The 12,222-nt window shown below is 39.5% G+C and overlaps 1 protein-coding gene across 1 annotated transcript; it reads right to left on the reverse strand.

Moving 5' to 3' along the window:
• Window positions 1–3,899: 3,899 nt before the first annotated feature.
• tmbim4 (transmembrane BAX inhibitor motif containing 4) lies at window positions 3,900–9,630 on the reverse strand. The gene is made up of 7 exons (XM_053313892.1): window positions 9,480–9,630; window positions 8,804–8,912; window positions 7,837–7,942; window positions 7,483–7,516; window positions 7,281–7,398; window positions 7,121–7,166; window positions 3,900–4,567 (listed from the first exon to the last, which is right to left on the reverse strand). The coding sequence occupies exons 1-7, from the start codon at window positions 9,568–9,570 to the stop codon at window positions 4,361–4,363; spliced, it is 711 nt and encodes a 236-aa protein (XP_053169867.1). The 5' UTR covers window positions 9,571–9,630; the 3' UTR covers window positions 3,900–4,360.
• Window positions 9,631–12,222: the final 2,592 nt, after the last annotated feature.

Genomic DNA, 12,222 nt, shown 5'->3' on the forward strand with positions numbered 1-12,222 from the left:
GTAGAGCTAACCTTGTGGAGATAACAGGAGACACTGGTATATTTTGAGGTTGACATGCTATACTTAGTAAATTAGCAGATTTAATTGAACTCTTGTTAGTTCTCACCAGTTTAACCATTCTTCTGTTACCTGTCATCACAGGGATCGAGAAAACTACCTGAACTCCATAGGGCCCTGACTTTTCCTGGGGGAGAACATAATTGGTATCAGTATTGCAGCCTGGACCCAGCACATATCAGTCAGACTCACAGATGATCTGAGTCAAGGGAGGTGGGGGGGCTCTGTGACTCTTGGGTGATGGTTGTTTCGAGCGTGGTGGAATGGGAGGGGCTCGACGATGGGGGAAGTTGAGGGGAGAAAAAATGGGATTTGGGCGTGGTGTGAGTTGGATTCCAGCATTGACAAGCTCATTCATCCTGTCGGTGAAATCCAGAAATGGGGAGTCCTGACTGAGTGGAGAGAATGAAAGGCTGGATTGGGTCCTGGTGGGTGAAAGTTGAGAGTCTCCAGGTGGGGCTAGGGGAGACCCCACTTGTCGGGTTGTTGGGGCTGGGGGAGACTCCTCCTGTTGGGTTGTTGGGGCTGGGGGAGACTCCTCCTGTTGGGCTGTTGGGGCTGGGGGAGACTCCTTGTGTTGGGGCAAGGATGATGACATTAAATCCTCTCTCTGGGTGTGCTGACTTTCACGGTCAGTCCTTATCTCAGGCGGTAACAATTCTTCTCCAGAACGCTGTCTTATCTGTTGTTTTGGATTGTCTTGTCTTGTCTTGTCCTTGGCAGGGACTGCTGGTGACTGACGCACAAAATCAAAAATGTTGTAGCTTAACAGCTGTACTCCTGACTTGTTAAGGCAAAATCCATCTGCCTTAAAGAGGTGTCTGCGTTCCCAAAAAATGTTGAAATTGTCAATAAAATTCACTGATTGAGCGGCACACGTATCTTTGAGCCATCTGTTGAGCATCATCAGCCTGCTGAATCTCTCGTCTCCTCGCCGAACTGTCGGTAGAGGTCCACTGATAAACACCTCAGTATTCAGACATCGAACTTTGTTCAGCAGATCATTGAAATCCTGTTTCAATACCTCTGATTGTTGCTTGATAACATCAAGCGCTCCTGTGTGTATGACGAGAGATTTCACTGTCGGATGCTCAGCAGTGATTTCCAGAATTTTCTCTGAGATATCGGACACCATGTCGTTGGTAAAACAGAGTACTTTGGTGTTTTTGTTGAAAAAGTGTTTTATCATATTCACAGCTCCGTCACCCACTATCAGCATCTGAGGCCCAGTGGTTAGCTCTTTCTGCGGCCTTTTAGTTTTTGATTTAGCCACATACCTTTCTCTGGTGCTGGAAGATGACCTTTCTTTTGGGGAGTCAGGGTCTTGTAAGAGTGGAGCAAATCTGTTCTCTAGTGGAATCCCTGTGTCTTGGGTCGGTTTGCTCTTACTTTTTGTTTTTGCCACAGTCCACGGCTGTTTTCTCCTTGGTACTGGGGTTGAAGAGACCCTCCTGTGCGATGGCAGTGCAGGCCACTCAGTTTCATCACGAGCCTCCGGGTGCTGGGTTCTGCCTGTTAACCATCTTCCCATATCTAAGGGAAGGGATGATTTATTCTTTGGCTTTGCACCAAGAGAGTTCCAGGGAGGACTACTGGTTGATTTACTGCCGTAACCACCAGCCTCCTGCTTCTTGGTGGTGCTAATTAGCTGTCTGTTAGCCTGTTCCTGTCCACTGATTTGGGTCATCGGTAGAGTGGTTTCATTCCCATATTGTCCATTTACCTCCACGTTGACTTCAAGTCGCTGAATTTTCGTCTCCAGTACCACTATCTTCTGGAGAAGTTTGTGGTAATCATCCGTGGAAAAGGGAGGCATCTTGCTGCTAATTAGCTTAGCTTAGCTGAGCTCCTCAATCCCAGTCACTATAGTGCAGGGTTGTGCTGCTGATAGGCCACACTCACGAAGTAAAAGAGTTTAAATAATAATGGTAGCCTTGAGATACTTTCATAAATTAAGTTCCCAGTGATATAGAAGTATCCAGGACCCGCTTTCCATAAATTTTGTAGCAAAAGGACAGGATTTCAATGGAAAAAAGAAAAGTAAAGCGGAGAGCAAAGAGCGAAGCGTCTGCACTCAAGCAAAGCAGGAAGTAGGTTCATTTAATTTGCAGCCAACTACATCAAACTAACATTACATAATATCACATCACACAGTTGTTTTGATTTAGAAGTTTGTTTATTTTGTATTAATACTTTCTTTCTTTTGTTTGAGTTACTGTGGCTGTGAGGCCTCTTCCTGGTGGACCAGAAGGCGGAGCTAAGGGGTGTGCTCAAGGGTGGCCAAGCTAATTAGGCTGGACTACTTCCTGCTGTGCCATGGGGGGATTTGGGGTTTGGTTAGGTTGCTTTGTATTTAGTTGCAGTTGGCCTCCATTTTGATTTCCCCTTTTTTGTATTATTTGGTTTGGCTAAGCCACTATATATGTGTTCCTTTATGTTGTTTTGGGAGGTCTGTTCTGTTGAGTTAACACCTCAGTTTTTTTGTTGTTATATTGAGTTAAGTTATCTTTTGTTGACCTCTTTTATAGTTTGCCTTGGTTTTTGTACAAGATTTCATTTTTGGGTGTAAATAAAACCCTATTCTTTTGAATTTATATTCCTGTGTCCTCATTTCTCACTGCTCGATCCCTGACAGTTCCCTATCTCAGGCAAAGATTTTGTCTGGGTGGCCATGCAAACTTTCAGAGCGAAGTAGAATCTTGCTCGAATGAGAGTATGGGTATATATATAATGTGTATGTTTAATAAGATGTACATAAACATTGGGATTGTTTCATTTTCACATATTTCAAAGTTTCAGCTCAGTTACATTTACATGATAAAAATGTGTACAATCACACATTAAGAAAACAAGATAAGTTCTTAAACCTTACTAAAATGTTATTTAGTGTTTAGTGTTTGTAACAACAAAAAAAGAAAAGATTCAATGACAAATTCAGCATGAGATTAAATGAGGGAAATGATAGAGAGCAGAACCTAAAACTGCTGAGAGACAATGATGGGAAAATATACATAAAAAATATGCATTCTTTGAATTTAATATAGCATCCACTAGTCCCTGATATAACAAAAAGTCCTCTGAGCTCTCTGGGAATGAATCTCAACTGTCTTTTAAAAAGCACCCTGTGTGTGTATGTAAAGTGGCTTTGGCAGTAAACACCTCTCTTCAACAGAATGAGCTCTCTCTGACTGAGACAATGTCAACACTACACCAACCACTTTTTTAAACATTGTTTTTGTGAGAAAACCACTTGTGTCGGCTAAAATCTTCTTCTTCACTCTATGTTCATTTGGCAAACAAGTCTGAATAACAACTAACATCTTGTAAGGCGTGAGACGGACTGGCTGAGTAAATAACAATTTTATGATCACAATGTACTCATATACAAAATAAACATATACAGGTTATCATCTATATCATTTTAAATGTTGTCACACAGAAAGTTAAGAGATGCCATTTTCACTTTAGTGCCAGACAGCTGACTGGTGGCTTAATTCACCATTAAGTTGTTTTTCCTGTTTCTGTTAGACAGTTAGACTATTGCTCCGCAGTAAGCAAGATCACTGATTATGATCATTACTTTGTGTAATAAAATTAACATGAAAATGGGTTATTGACAACAGTTCTGCTGTGGTTTCAACTAAAGTGCCATTTAACACAATTTCAGAAAGAAGTTAGATAGAGGCAACAAACAGTCACTCTTAACCTCACTGCCACACAGTCCACTGGAACATCTATGTCATCAATTTGCAAAAGCTCAGTTTCCTCTTTACACACTGAAATACCAAGCTAGTGGTTTAAGATGGTGATGGCTAGTGATAGCATCTACATAGTATACACAGTATCACTTACAGGCTTTAATATCAAATTACGTATTGCACCTATAAATTACTAAACTGGTACATAATATGACTTTTACATTTTGGCATTCAGAACAAAAACAGCACTGATAACACTTTACAAAAGCACAATCATCTACAGAGTTGGTTGGGTGAAAAACAGAAACAGGCCTTTGTTACAGAAGACATTTAGTAATGTTACAGTAGGGAAAGCATTGGTGTGATTAAATTAATTTAATGATGGCTGAATTACATTTGGCTACTTGGGTTTTGGGATACTCATGTTGCACATGTTGACTTCAGTTCTTACTGTAACATTTAAATAAGCTACACCTGTGCTTTTCCATCTATGACAAGTTAAATGTCTGCTGAGAAAAAGAGAGCAAGTAGTGAAGCTGCCCATAAAGACAGCTCAGTGAGGACAGACTTTTACAGTTGTGCAGTTTGCAGTAGTGCTGAAGCTTTCAGTGCTTCTTCATTGAGTCAAGGACACGCAGGATGTGCAGGAAGAGATTGACAATGTCCAGGTAGAGGTTAATGGAAGCCAAGATGTGCTCCTCAGGGGATAGCTGTTTCATCAGCAGGCTGGTGTCATAGATGATGAAGCCACAGAAAACTAAAGCTCCGACACCAGCCAGGACTAGCTCTGTACTGTCACTGTTGAAAAAGAACTGCAGAAAGAACAGAGTTAACAGGAAGCAGGGATCAGGCCGACATTTTAGACCACAGTGTGATTTCATCAAGACTCTCCATCCAGCTCCATAATTGTCCATCTTCCAAGTTTGATGTGTAAGATCTTGACTGAGCTACACACCTAACGCCTTTGGGATGAACTAAAACACTGACTGTGAAACAGACATCATCAGGCTGGACCTCACTAGTGCTCTGGTGGCTGAATGGGACTTCATCTGCTGCAGATGACTACACATGGTTTTGGAATGGCATGTTCAACTATGACATATATGATTAATGTTTAGTGTGCACATACTTTTAACCATAGTGTATAACCAACATTCCATCCCATGAGCACAGCCATATCAGACAGATGAAGCAAGCTTTAAACTCACTTTATTCACTATCCTGCTTTTGTTGTCACAGTATCCTCTGTTTTAGACACAAACAGCCAATAGATTGAGTTTGCAGACTGACAATGTGAACAATTTCTATAACACATAATGATTGTGTTTGCTGTGACTGTATGTGTCTACGGTCTTCTCCTATCAGTATCTACACATTTATGAAGACGCATCATGCAATTTGGAGGAAACTCCAACAAAAGTGGTCACCAATTTAAAAAGCAATCTAACATTGTTAATTCAATACTTCTATTTTTTGTGGCCTTTGAATATCACAGCTTGACAGTATGTGCCAAGATCGTGGGTGAGTCAAGGGTTCATGTTTACTTTAGACATGACTGTAATAGCAAGACAGATAGAACTGACTTACTGTTGTCAGTAGGCGGGTCTATGACTCAATATTGACATGTAGAGGTGTTAAGGCCTTGACTCTTAACCAGCATGTGAAATTTTGGGCAAATTGAGTTGACGTAGTTTGTGCTGAGAGTGCCTATAACTTAAAAAAAGATGAACAATGATACAGGTACTACCAGTGGATATTACACTGCAAGATCAGATATTTTGCAGAAAATAGAAAAAGGAATATTGTGTTATCCTGCTCAAGTATACAAACAAAGTCAGTCTGTCTGTCTGTCTGTCTGACACATACTGTACTCAAACCAGTGTATAAGTTGCACTGGTGTATAAGACACAGTATACTTTGGGGGTGTCATGCAGGGAAAAATGCTTTTCTATTAAGGACTGGTTTATCTGAATGCACCAGTAGCATTTCATTTATAAAGACATATGTTTATGCAAGTTATTCCAAAACTTTTCTCAATTTACTTTTATTTGAAACACAATCCAAAACACCTATTACACCTGAAACAGTGTGTCAAGTTAATGGTTAATGGTCTGGTAATTATTTGTTTAACTGAACTGGATCGGTATATGAACTCAGACCAGGTTCAAGTTAGGCTGAGTTTCAATTAAACTTTTTAAAAGAACACAGTAACTTCACATATTTGATACAGTGTGTAGCTGTGTGCTTACTGAGTCCCAAAATCTCTTCATCAGAGCTGTCAATGTGCGCAAATATTGTGTCCATGTTGCTATAAAGCTTACCAAACACTGTGTCCCTGGACTCTGTGTCAGTCCCAGAGTCAAATAAAGCATCATCCTCTGTTCCATCCAGTGGACAAACAACAAATCTAGTGAATCTTTTTTCTTCAGATCTGTGCTCCCTGCCAGTGTGCAATAAAAGCTGCTCATCTGTGCACACATCATGCTTCAACATCAGTTTGGTCTGTAAATACTGAAGCATCACAGCAGCTAGTGTCCTGAAATACTTCTGATCAACACACTGAATCAGCACCCACCTGTGAACCCTACTTCTCCATACAACATACAGCAGTAACAGGTCATCAATATCTATTATCATTAGCTGCTGACACAGCTGGAGCGTGCACAGACATTGTTATAGTTATAGTCAGTGATGGGAATAACGCTGTTATAAATAAACAGCGTTACTTTTTTCAGTAACAAGTAATCAAATTAATTACTGTTTCCCCCGTTACAACGCCGTTACCGCCGAAACAAATGTGGCGTTACTTCTTCAGACCTCACTGAAGCGGTTTTTGCCTGAACAGGCGCTTCTCTCTCTCTATGTCTCCCTGCCAAAGAGCGACTGCAACCAAAGACAGAGTAGGATGAAAATGAGATACAATCTCCCGGAATCTGGAGCGAGGGAGCAAGAGTGTGCTGTAGAGGGTGACCGCGTGTGTGTGTTTGTGTGACTATCAATGCAGCGCGTGTGAGCAAGTGTCCTGATAGCTCTGTGTTGCTGCTTATTAGACCAATTGTGCATCCTCGATTGATTAATTACTTTGACACTGATGTAACTCAGCTACTAACTCAGTTACTTTTTGAGGGAAGTAATGAGTAACTATAATTAATTACTTTTTCAAAGTAATGTGCCCAACACTGGTTATAGTTATTGTTAGTGTGGACTGCCTTTTACAGACGTATAGCCAAATACAGATTCAACTCCTTTCTGCATTTTACTGGTGTATAGGACGCACTAGTGTATAAGACATACCCCTACCACTTTTAAATGTAAAAAATATGTATCAAAAGTTATTACAGTAGGAGTCAAGCAGTTCCACTCACCCTCATGAAGCTTGCAATGATGAGTATCCACAGGCAGGCAAATAGGCTGGAAGAAAAACAGATCAGGTTCTATAAGTAAGACAGTGGCTCCCTCTAGAGGAGGGGTACAGCAGTTTGCAGACTATCAGCAGTGAGTGGCAGCCATGACGCACGCACTCACCCTGCTCCCATTTTGCTGAAGTCTCTCTTGGACTGGAAGGTATAGGCTGTTAGTCCAACAAATACAGCACAGGTCAGGAACAAGGCTTGCAGCACAGTGAAATATTCATAGAAGGTCACTGTGGAGAGAAAAAACACAGTCAGAACAATCTGCTGACAAGCTCAAAGACAGGAACCTGACAGACACCTTTAAAATGACTTACAAGCTGTGGCCACAGACACTGCCTCCAGCACAGTCTGCAAACAACAAACAGTCATTAATACATACACACTAAACAGCTAGGAGGCTAGGAGCCTTAATTAAGTAACCAGCTACTGTAAAGCTTACTGCTACTGTGTAGCTAATCTAGAACCACAAAAAATAAAAACATAAAATTTGTGAATATGGAAGCAAATTCACAGCAGTTTATTGTATTGCAGCTCACGCTTAACACATGTCACATTCACCAGCCAACTTATGTAAATGTTAGGTTTTTAGTATACTCTTGAGTTGAGCACTGTGCATGTTGGGCCAGTGATATTAACTATTTAACAGACTGGAAACATGGAAGGCTTACAAATACAAGCAGCAGGTAGAGGTTGACTGGATGTTGGTGTCTATACATGGCCAGAGCCAGCAGCAGAACCAGTGAGCCCAGAGCAGAGACCAAGACCACAGCAGGACTACGGAGGAAACCAGACTACAGTCAGACATCATGATACAAGAAAGGTTTCGTTCACAACAAAATGGACAGTGAAAATCATATCATATTGAAATAATACCTGCAATATTACATTTTCACTAGTTTCAATGTTTACATCAGTAGCCTGCAAGGTGCATGCTGGGGCAGGGAACCTCTCTAGCAAGGAACTCCAGCACGGAGAGTCGGTGCCACATGGAGCTTTCTTTTCATGACTCCTCCTTGTTCTGTGATATTAGTTCAAACCAGGACTTGTACCTGTTGTTTTACCTGCTTCCACACAGACATCTGGCTTGGAGGTTTATTGTGTGCTTGGCTCATTTGAGGAACTTGAATTCAACTGGAGGGATATTCTTCATTTGGAATGGTGACACCAGGTGTTTAACTAGCAGATATAAGCTTAATCAACATAATCAGAAAAACCCTTCCTGTGTGAAAGGTGTGTGTGGCTGACATAGAAGTACACCCCCCTCAGAAAGAATGCTACTTTCACCTCATACATTGTTTTTCACAACTGAACCCACACTGCTTAACCTTAATCTGTCTCAACTAACTATTAATGAAATTTATAATGAAATTATACAAAATATTCAAATATTAATGATGGCCATTATCAAATTCAAACTCTATGTAGAAGAAAGGCTGGCAGCTGCAGCAACACTACCTGTACAAGCATGCAAGTTGCAGCAGTTCAGTGACGTGCACACACTGCTGAGGTAGAGGTATCCAGTGTGGACCAAGCATTATAATAAATCCATGAAATAGACCTTTAATATGGCCAGGGACACATTCATGTACACATTATTATAAGAATTAGAATAAGTGATAATCAGACCGTGCTCACCTGGCATGGACAAACTCCTTGATGGTTTGACAGAACATAAAAAGGGCTGAGATTGCTGTTGTCAGAATGATCTGCAAGCTCAGGAGGGTATACACCTTCTTCAGAAAGTCTGATTAACATAGACAGTGGTGGAGACAGAGCGTTACAGTAGCTGAACCCTCAGCTGAATGTATAGGTTACACTGGACCAGATGCAACTTGTTTATGTGTGACAAAATACCATCTGCTTGCGTTACTTTAATCAGGACCATCACTCGACGTTATACTGTATATGAACACTAACAGCTGGATATGTTTCAATAATGGTTATACTGAAATTGGACCAGTATTATTTACCTAGCTTAATTAACTTAACTATATCATTGAGAGGAGAAAGGATATGGTGCTTCTAGCCAGCGTCAGGTAAAGCTTTTCAGCTGTCACGTTTAAACCACACACCAATGCTAACAACATTAGCATTGTATAGCTTTGATTTAACTGTAAGTTTGTTGTAGAGCCAGAGCTAATATCCAGCTAACGTTGTACTCTTTTTTTGGGAGACCGCAATGATTGCTATATTATCGACAGAACAGGCGCAATCATTTATATTTCTAAACTGACTTGTTAACGCTAACTAGCTGACGTGCTACAAGCTGTCAACAGTACGATCCACACGTCAAATAAATCACTATACATACCCATACGTATCTGGATACTGGCTGTAGCAACATTTGTGCCATAGTTAAAGTCGTCCTCAATGGAAGACCTGGGGTATTTTTCACTACTCATCGTGTTACTGTAACGTTTTCTTTGCTAGATTCAGAAATGTAGTCACTACACCGGAGATTCCTGAAAATACGGAAGTGTATTCTGTATGACGTCATAGCTTCTTCTTCTTCTGCCATATGGCAACAATGCACAAATTAAAAAAAAAAAAATGGCAACAATGCACAAATCAAATTTTTCTCTAAAAACATTATTTTATTGAAACTAAAACTACAAAAATCCAACTTATACTTAGTGGAATGTATCATACAATACTAACACAGCTAAATGTATGTAATAAGATTATTATAATTAAGTTTATATACACCTGTAATAAAACCTAGGGATATAATTTTCTTTTTCCAAAACTTTTCTTTCCAAATTAATTTCTTTGAATAATTCTTATTCAATATATCAATTTAAATTAGTGATCATCAACATGTTTCTCAAACAAATTCACATTAAGTTCTCCATTGTGAATCAGTTCCACCCTGTCAAACTACATGCAGGCTGGTCCCTGTCTCAGATGAAGCAGAGGAACAGGAACAGGGTACACTTGAAACAACTGCTCTCATCTTGGTTCAGACAACATGGTTCTCCTCATCGGCGGCTGTGGGCAGGAGGTAGAGCGGTCGTCCTCCAATTGGAAGATTGGTGGTTCGATTCCCGGCTCCTCCAGTCCACGTGTCGATGTGTCTTTGGGCTGATGAATCTAACCTGATGAGCAGGTTGGCACCCTGCGTGGTAGCCCCTGCCATCAGTGTATGAATGTGTGTGAAAGGGTGAATGACTTGTCATGTAAAGCGCTTTGAGTGGTCGCACAGACTAGAAAGGCGCTATATAAGTACAGTCCATTTACCATTCATCAGTGCCCTCTAGCTCATCCTCACTCTGTCCTGACTTGTTCAATTGATGGAAGCACCATATGTGAACTGGCTAGACTGCAAAAGAATGGCACAACATACCCCCCCCCCATATTTGATATGATTGTATAGATTGTACTTAACATTTACTGTTTTCCATTTGAGTGATTGTTTGCACAATAAATCCACATCCTCATTCTTCTAGGCAGGAAACCAAACACAGCATACTGCCAGACCTTTATTCTGCAATCTGTACAGTTATAGGAGTAAATAAAGAATATGTGAAAGAATGAGAAGATAAATGTGGAAATATAAAGAAAATAAATACAAGAGTACAAAAATGTGAAAATATTAAGACAAATAACAAAATATAAAAGATTAATTATAAGCATTTTCATATATTTTTACATTTATCTCTATGTATTTATTTATAGCTTATATTATCTATTCATTGCATATAATTCACTGTATTTTTTGGGGGGTTACATTTTTTTAAATTAATTTATTTTCATAGGTATCTAACTCTTATAATTAATATATATATTAATTAGTTATTTGTCTCATTGTCTTGTCTTTATCCCCACATTTATTCATTATTTTATTTATTTCTCTGTATATTTCCATGCTCATTTTCTTACTCTGTATTATTTTTTATGGCACTCAATTGTTTGTAGCATTTTGTAGGCATGGCAGACTGTATGCATTAACCACTGGGCATTCTGACTTCTTCTACTTCTTTTTATTTTTTGTGTGTAGCACCACCCACTGTACCGGAGTACACAGAACAGGATCAACTTTACATTAGTCTAAAATAACTTACAAAAATTGCTGTATTCTATTAGACAATACAGTGTTTAATAAGAAATCTATTACCCCTCTTTATGTTTCTCACATTTTATTTCCATTTGTTCCTGGTATTTCTTTCAAATCCCATCCTCGCTCCAGCCTCTTGCACAACTTGTTAAGGTAAGGTAAGGTGAGGTCAATTTTATTGATGTCCCTAAAATTGACACCACAGTAGCCTTGTAATGGCGAAGTGATTTAAAAAATCTATATACAATAAAGAATCCCTAAAATAATCTGAAATTATATAAATCTACAAAATATATAAATTCCTTACAAGTGTGCAATGTTCCTTGGAAAGACAGCCTCAGTATTAGTAGTGGGATTGGGTGTTCTGTTCTGGGGAAAGCCAAAATACTTTTAGTTCATTCTGCAGCCACTAGGTGGTGCTTATTCTGTTTTGCATTATGTGGGCTCATGGCTTACTATTTACTCTTCTCAATAGAAATAAAGTTTAAAACTTTATTTTCCCTTAAGGGAATGGTCATATTAATTGTTTTCAATTGCTTTTTTGTTATTTGACCCCCCCCCCCCCCCCCACACACACACACACACATAATTTAGTCATTTGGAGTACACTTTGGCAGTGCATTTTAATGACAAAAACATGGCATTGCTACTTTCAGGTTTTGTGACATTGAAAAAATAAAACCAGTGCCAAGAGATGGCGATATAGAGACATGTTTGAGGCAACATGAGGTAATTTGGACTTTTACATTGAAAACCTAGAGCATTGAATAATTATTTTAAGATGTCATGTTGTGAGTATATAACACTCTCTGATAGACTGCTTTCTGTATAGTTTCTGTATAGTTATGTGCATTATAGCTTGAATTAAGTATATTTGATTCATAAATCACCAGAAATGAAGTTACAATGTGAATGCACTATTCGGCACAGAACTACATCCCCTCCTTTCTCAGATGAGTTAGGTGGAGCTTTACTCAATGAATGCATCTGTTGACAGGTA

This window comes from Scomber japonicus, chromosome 23, assembly GCF_027409825.1.
Source record: "Scomber japonicus isolate fScoJap1 chromosome 23, fScoJap1.pri, whole genome shotgun sequence".
Lineage (NCBI taxonomy): Eukaryota > Metazoa > Chordata > Actinopteri > Scombriformes > Scombridae > Scomber > Scomber japonicus.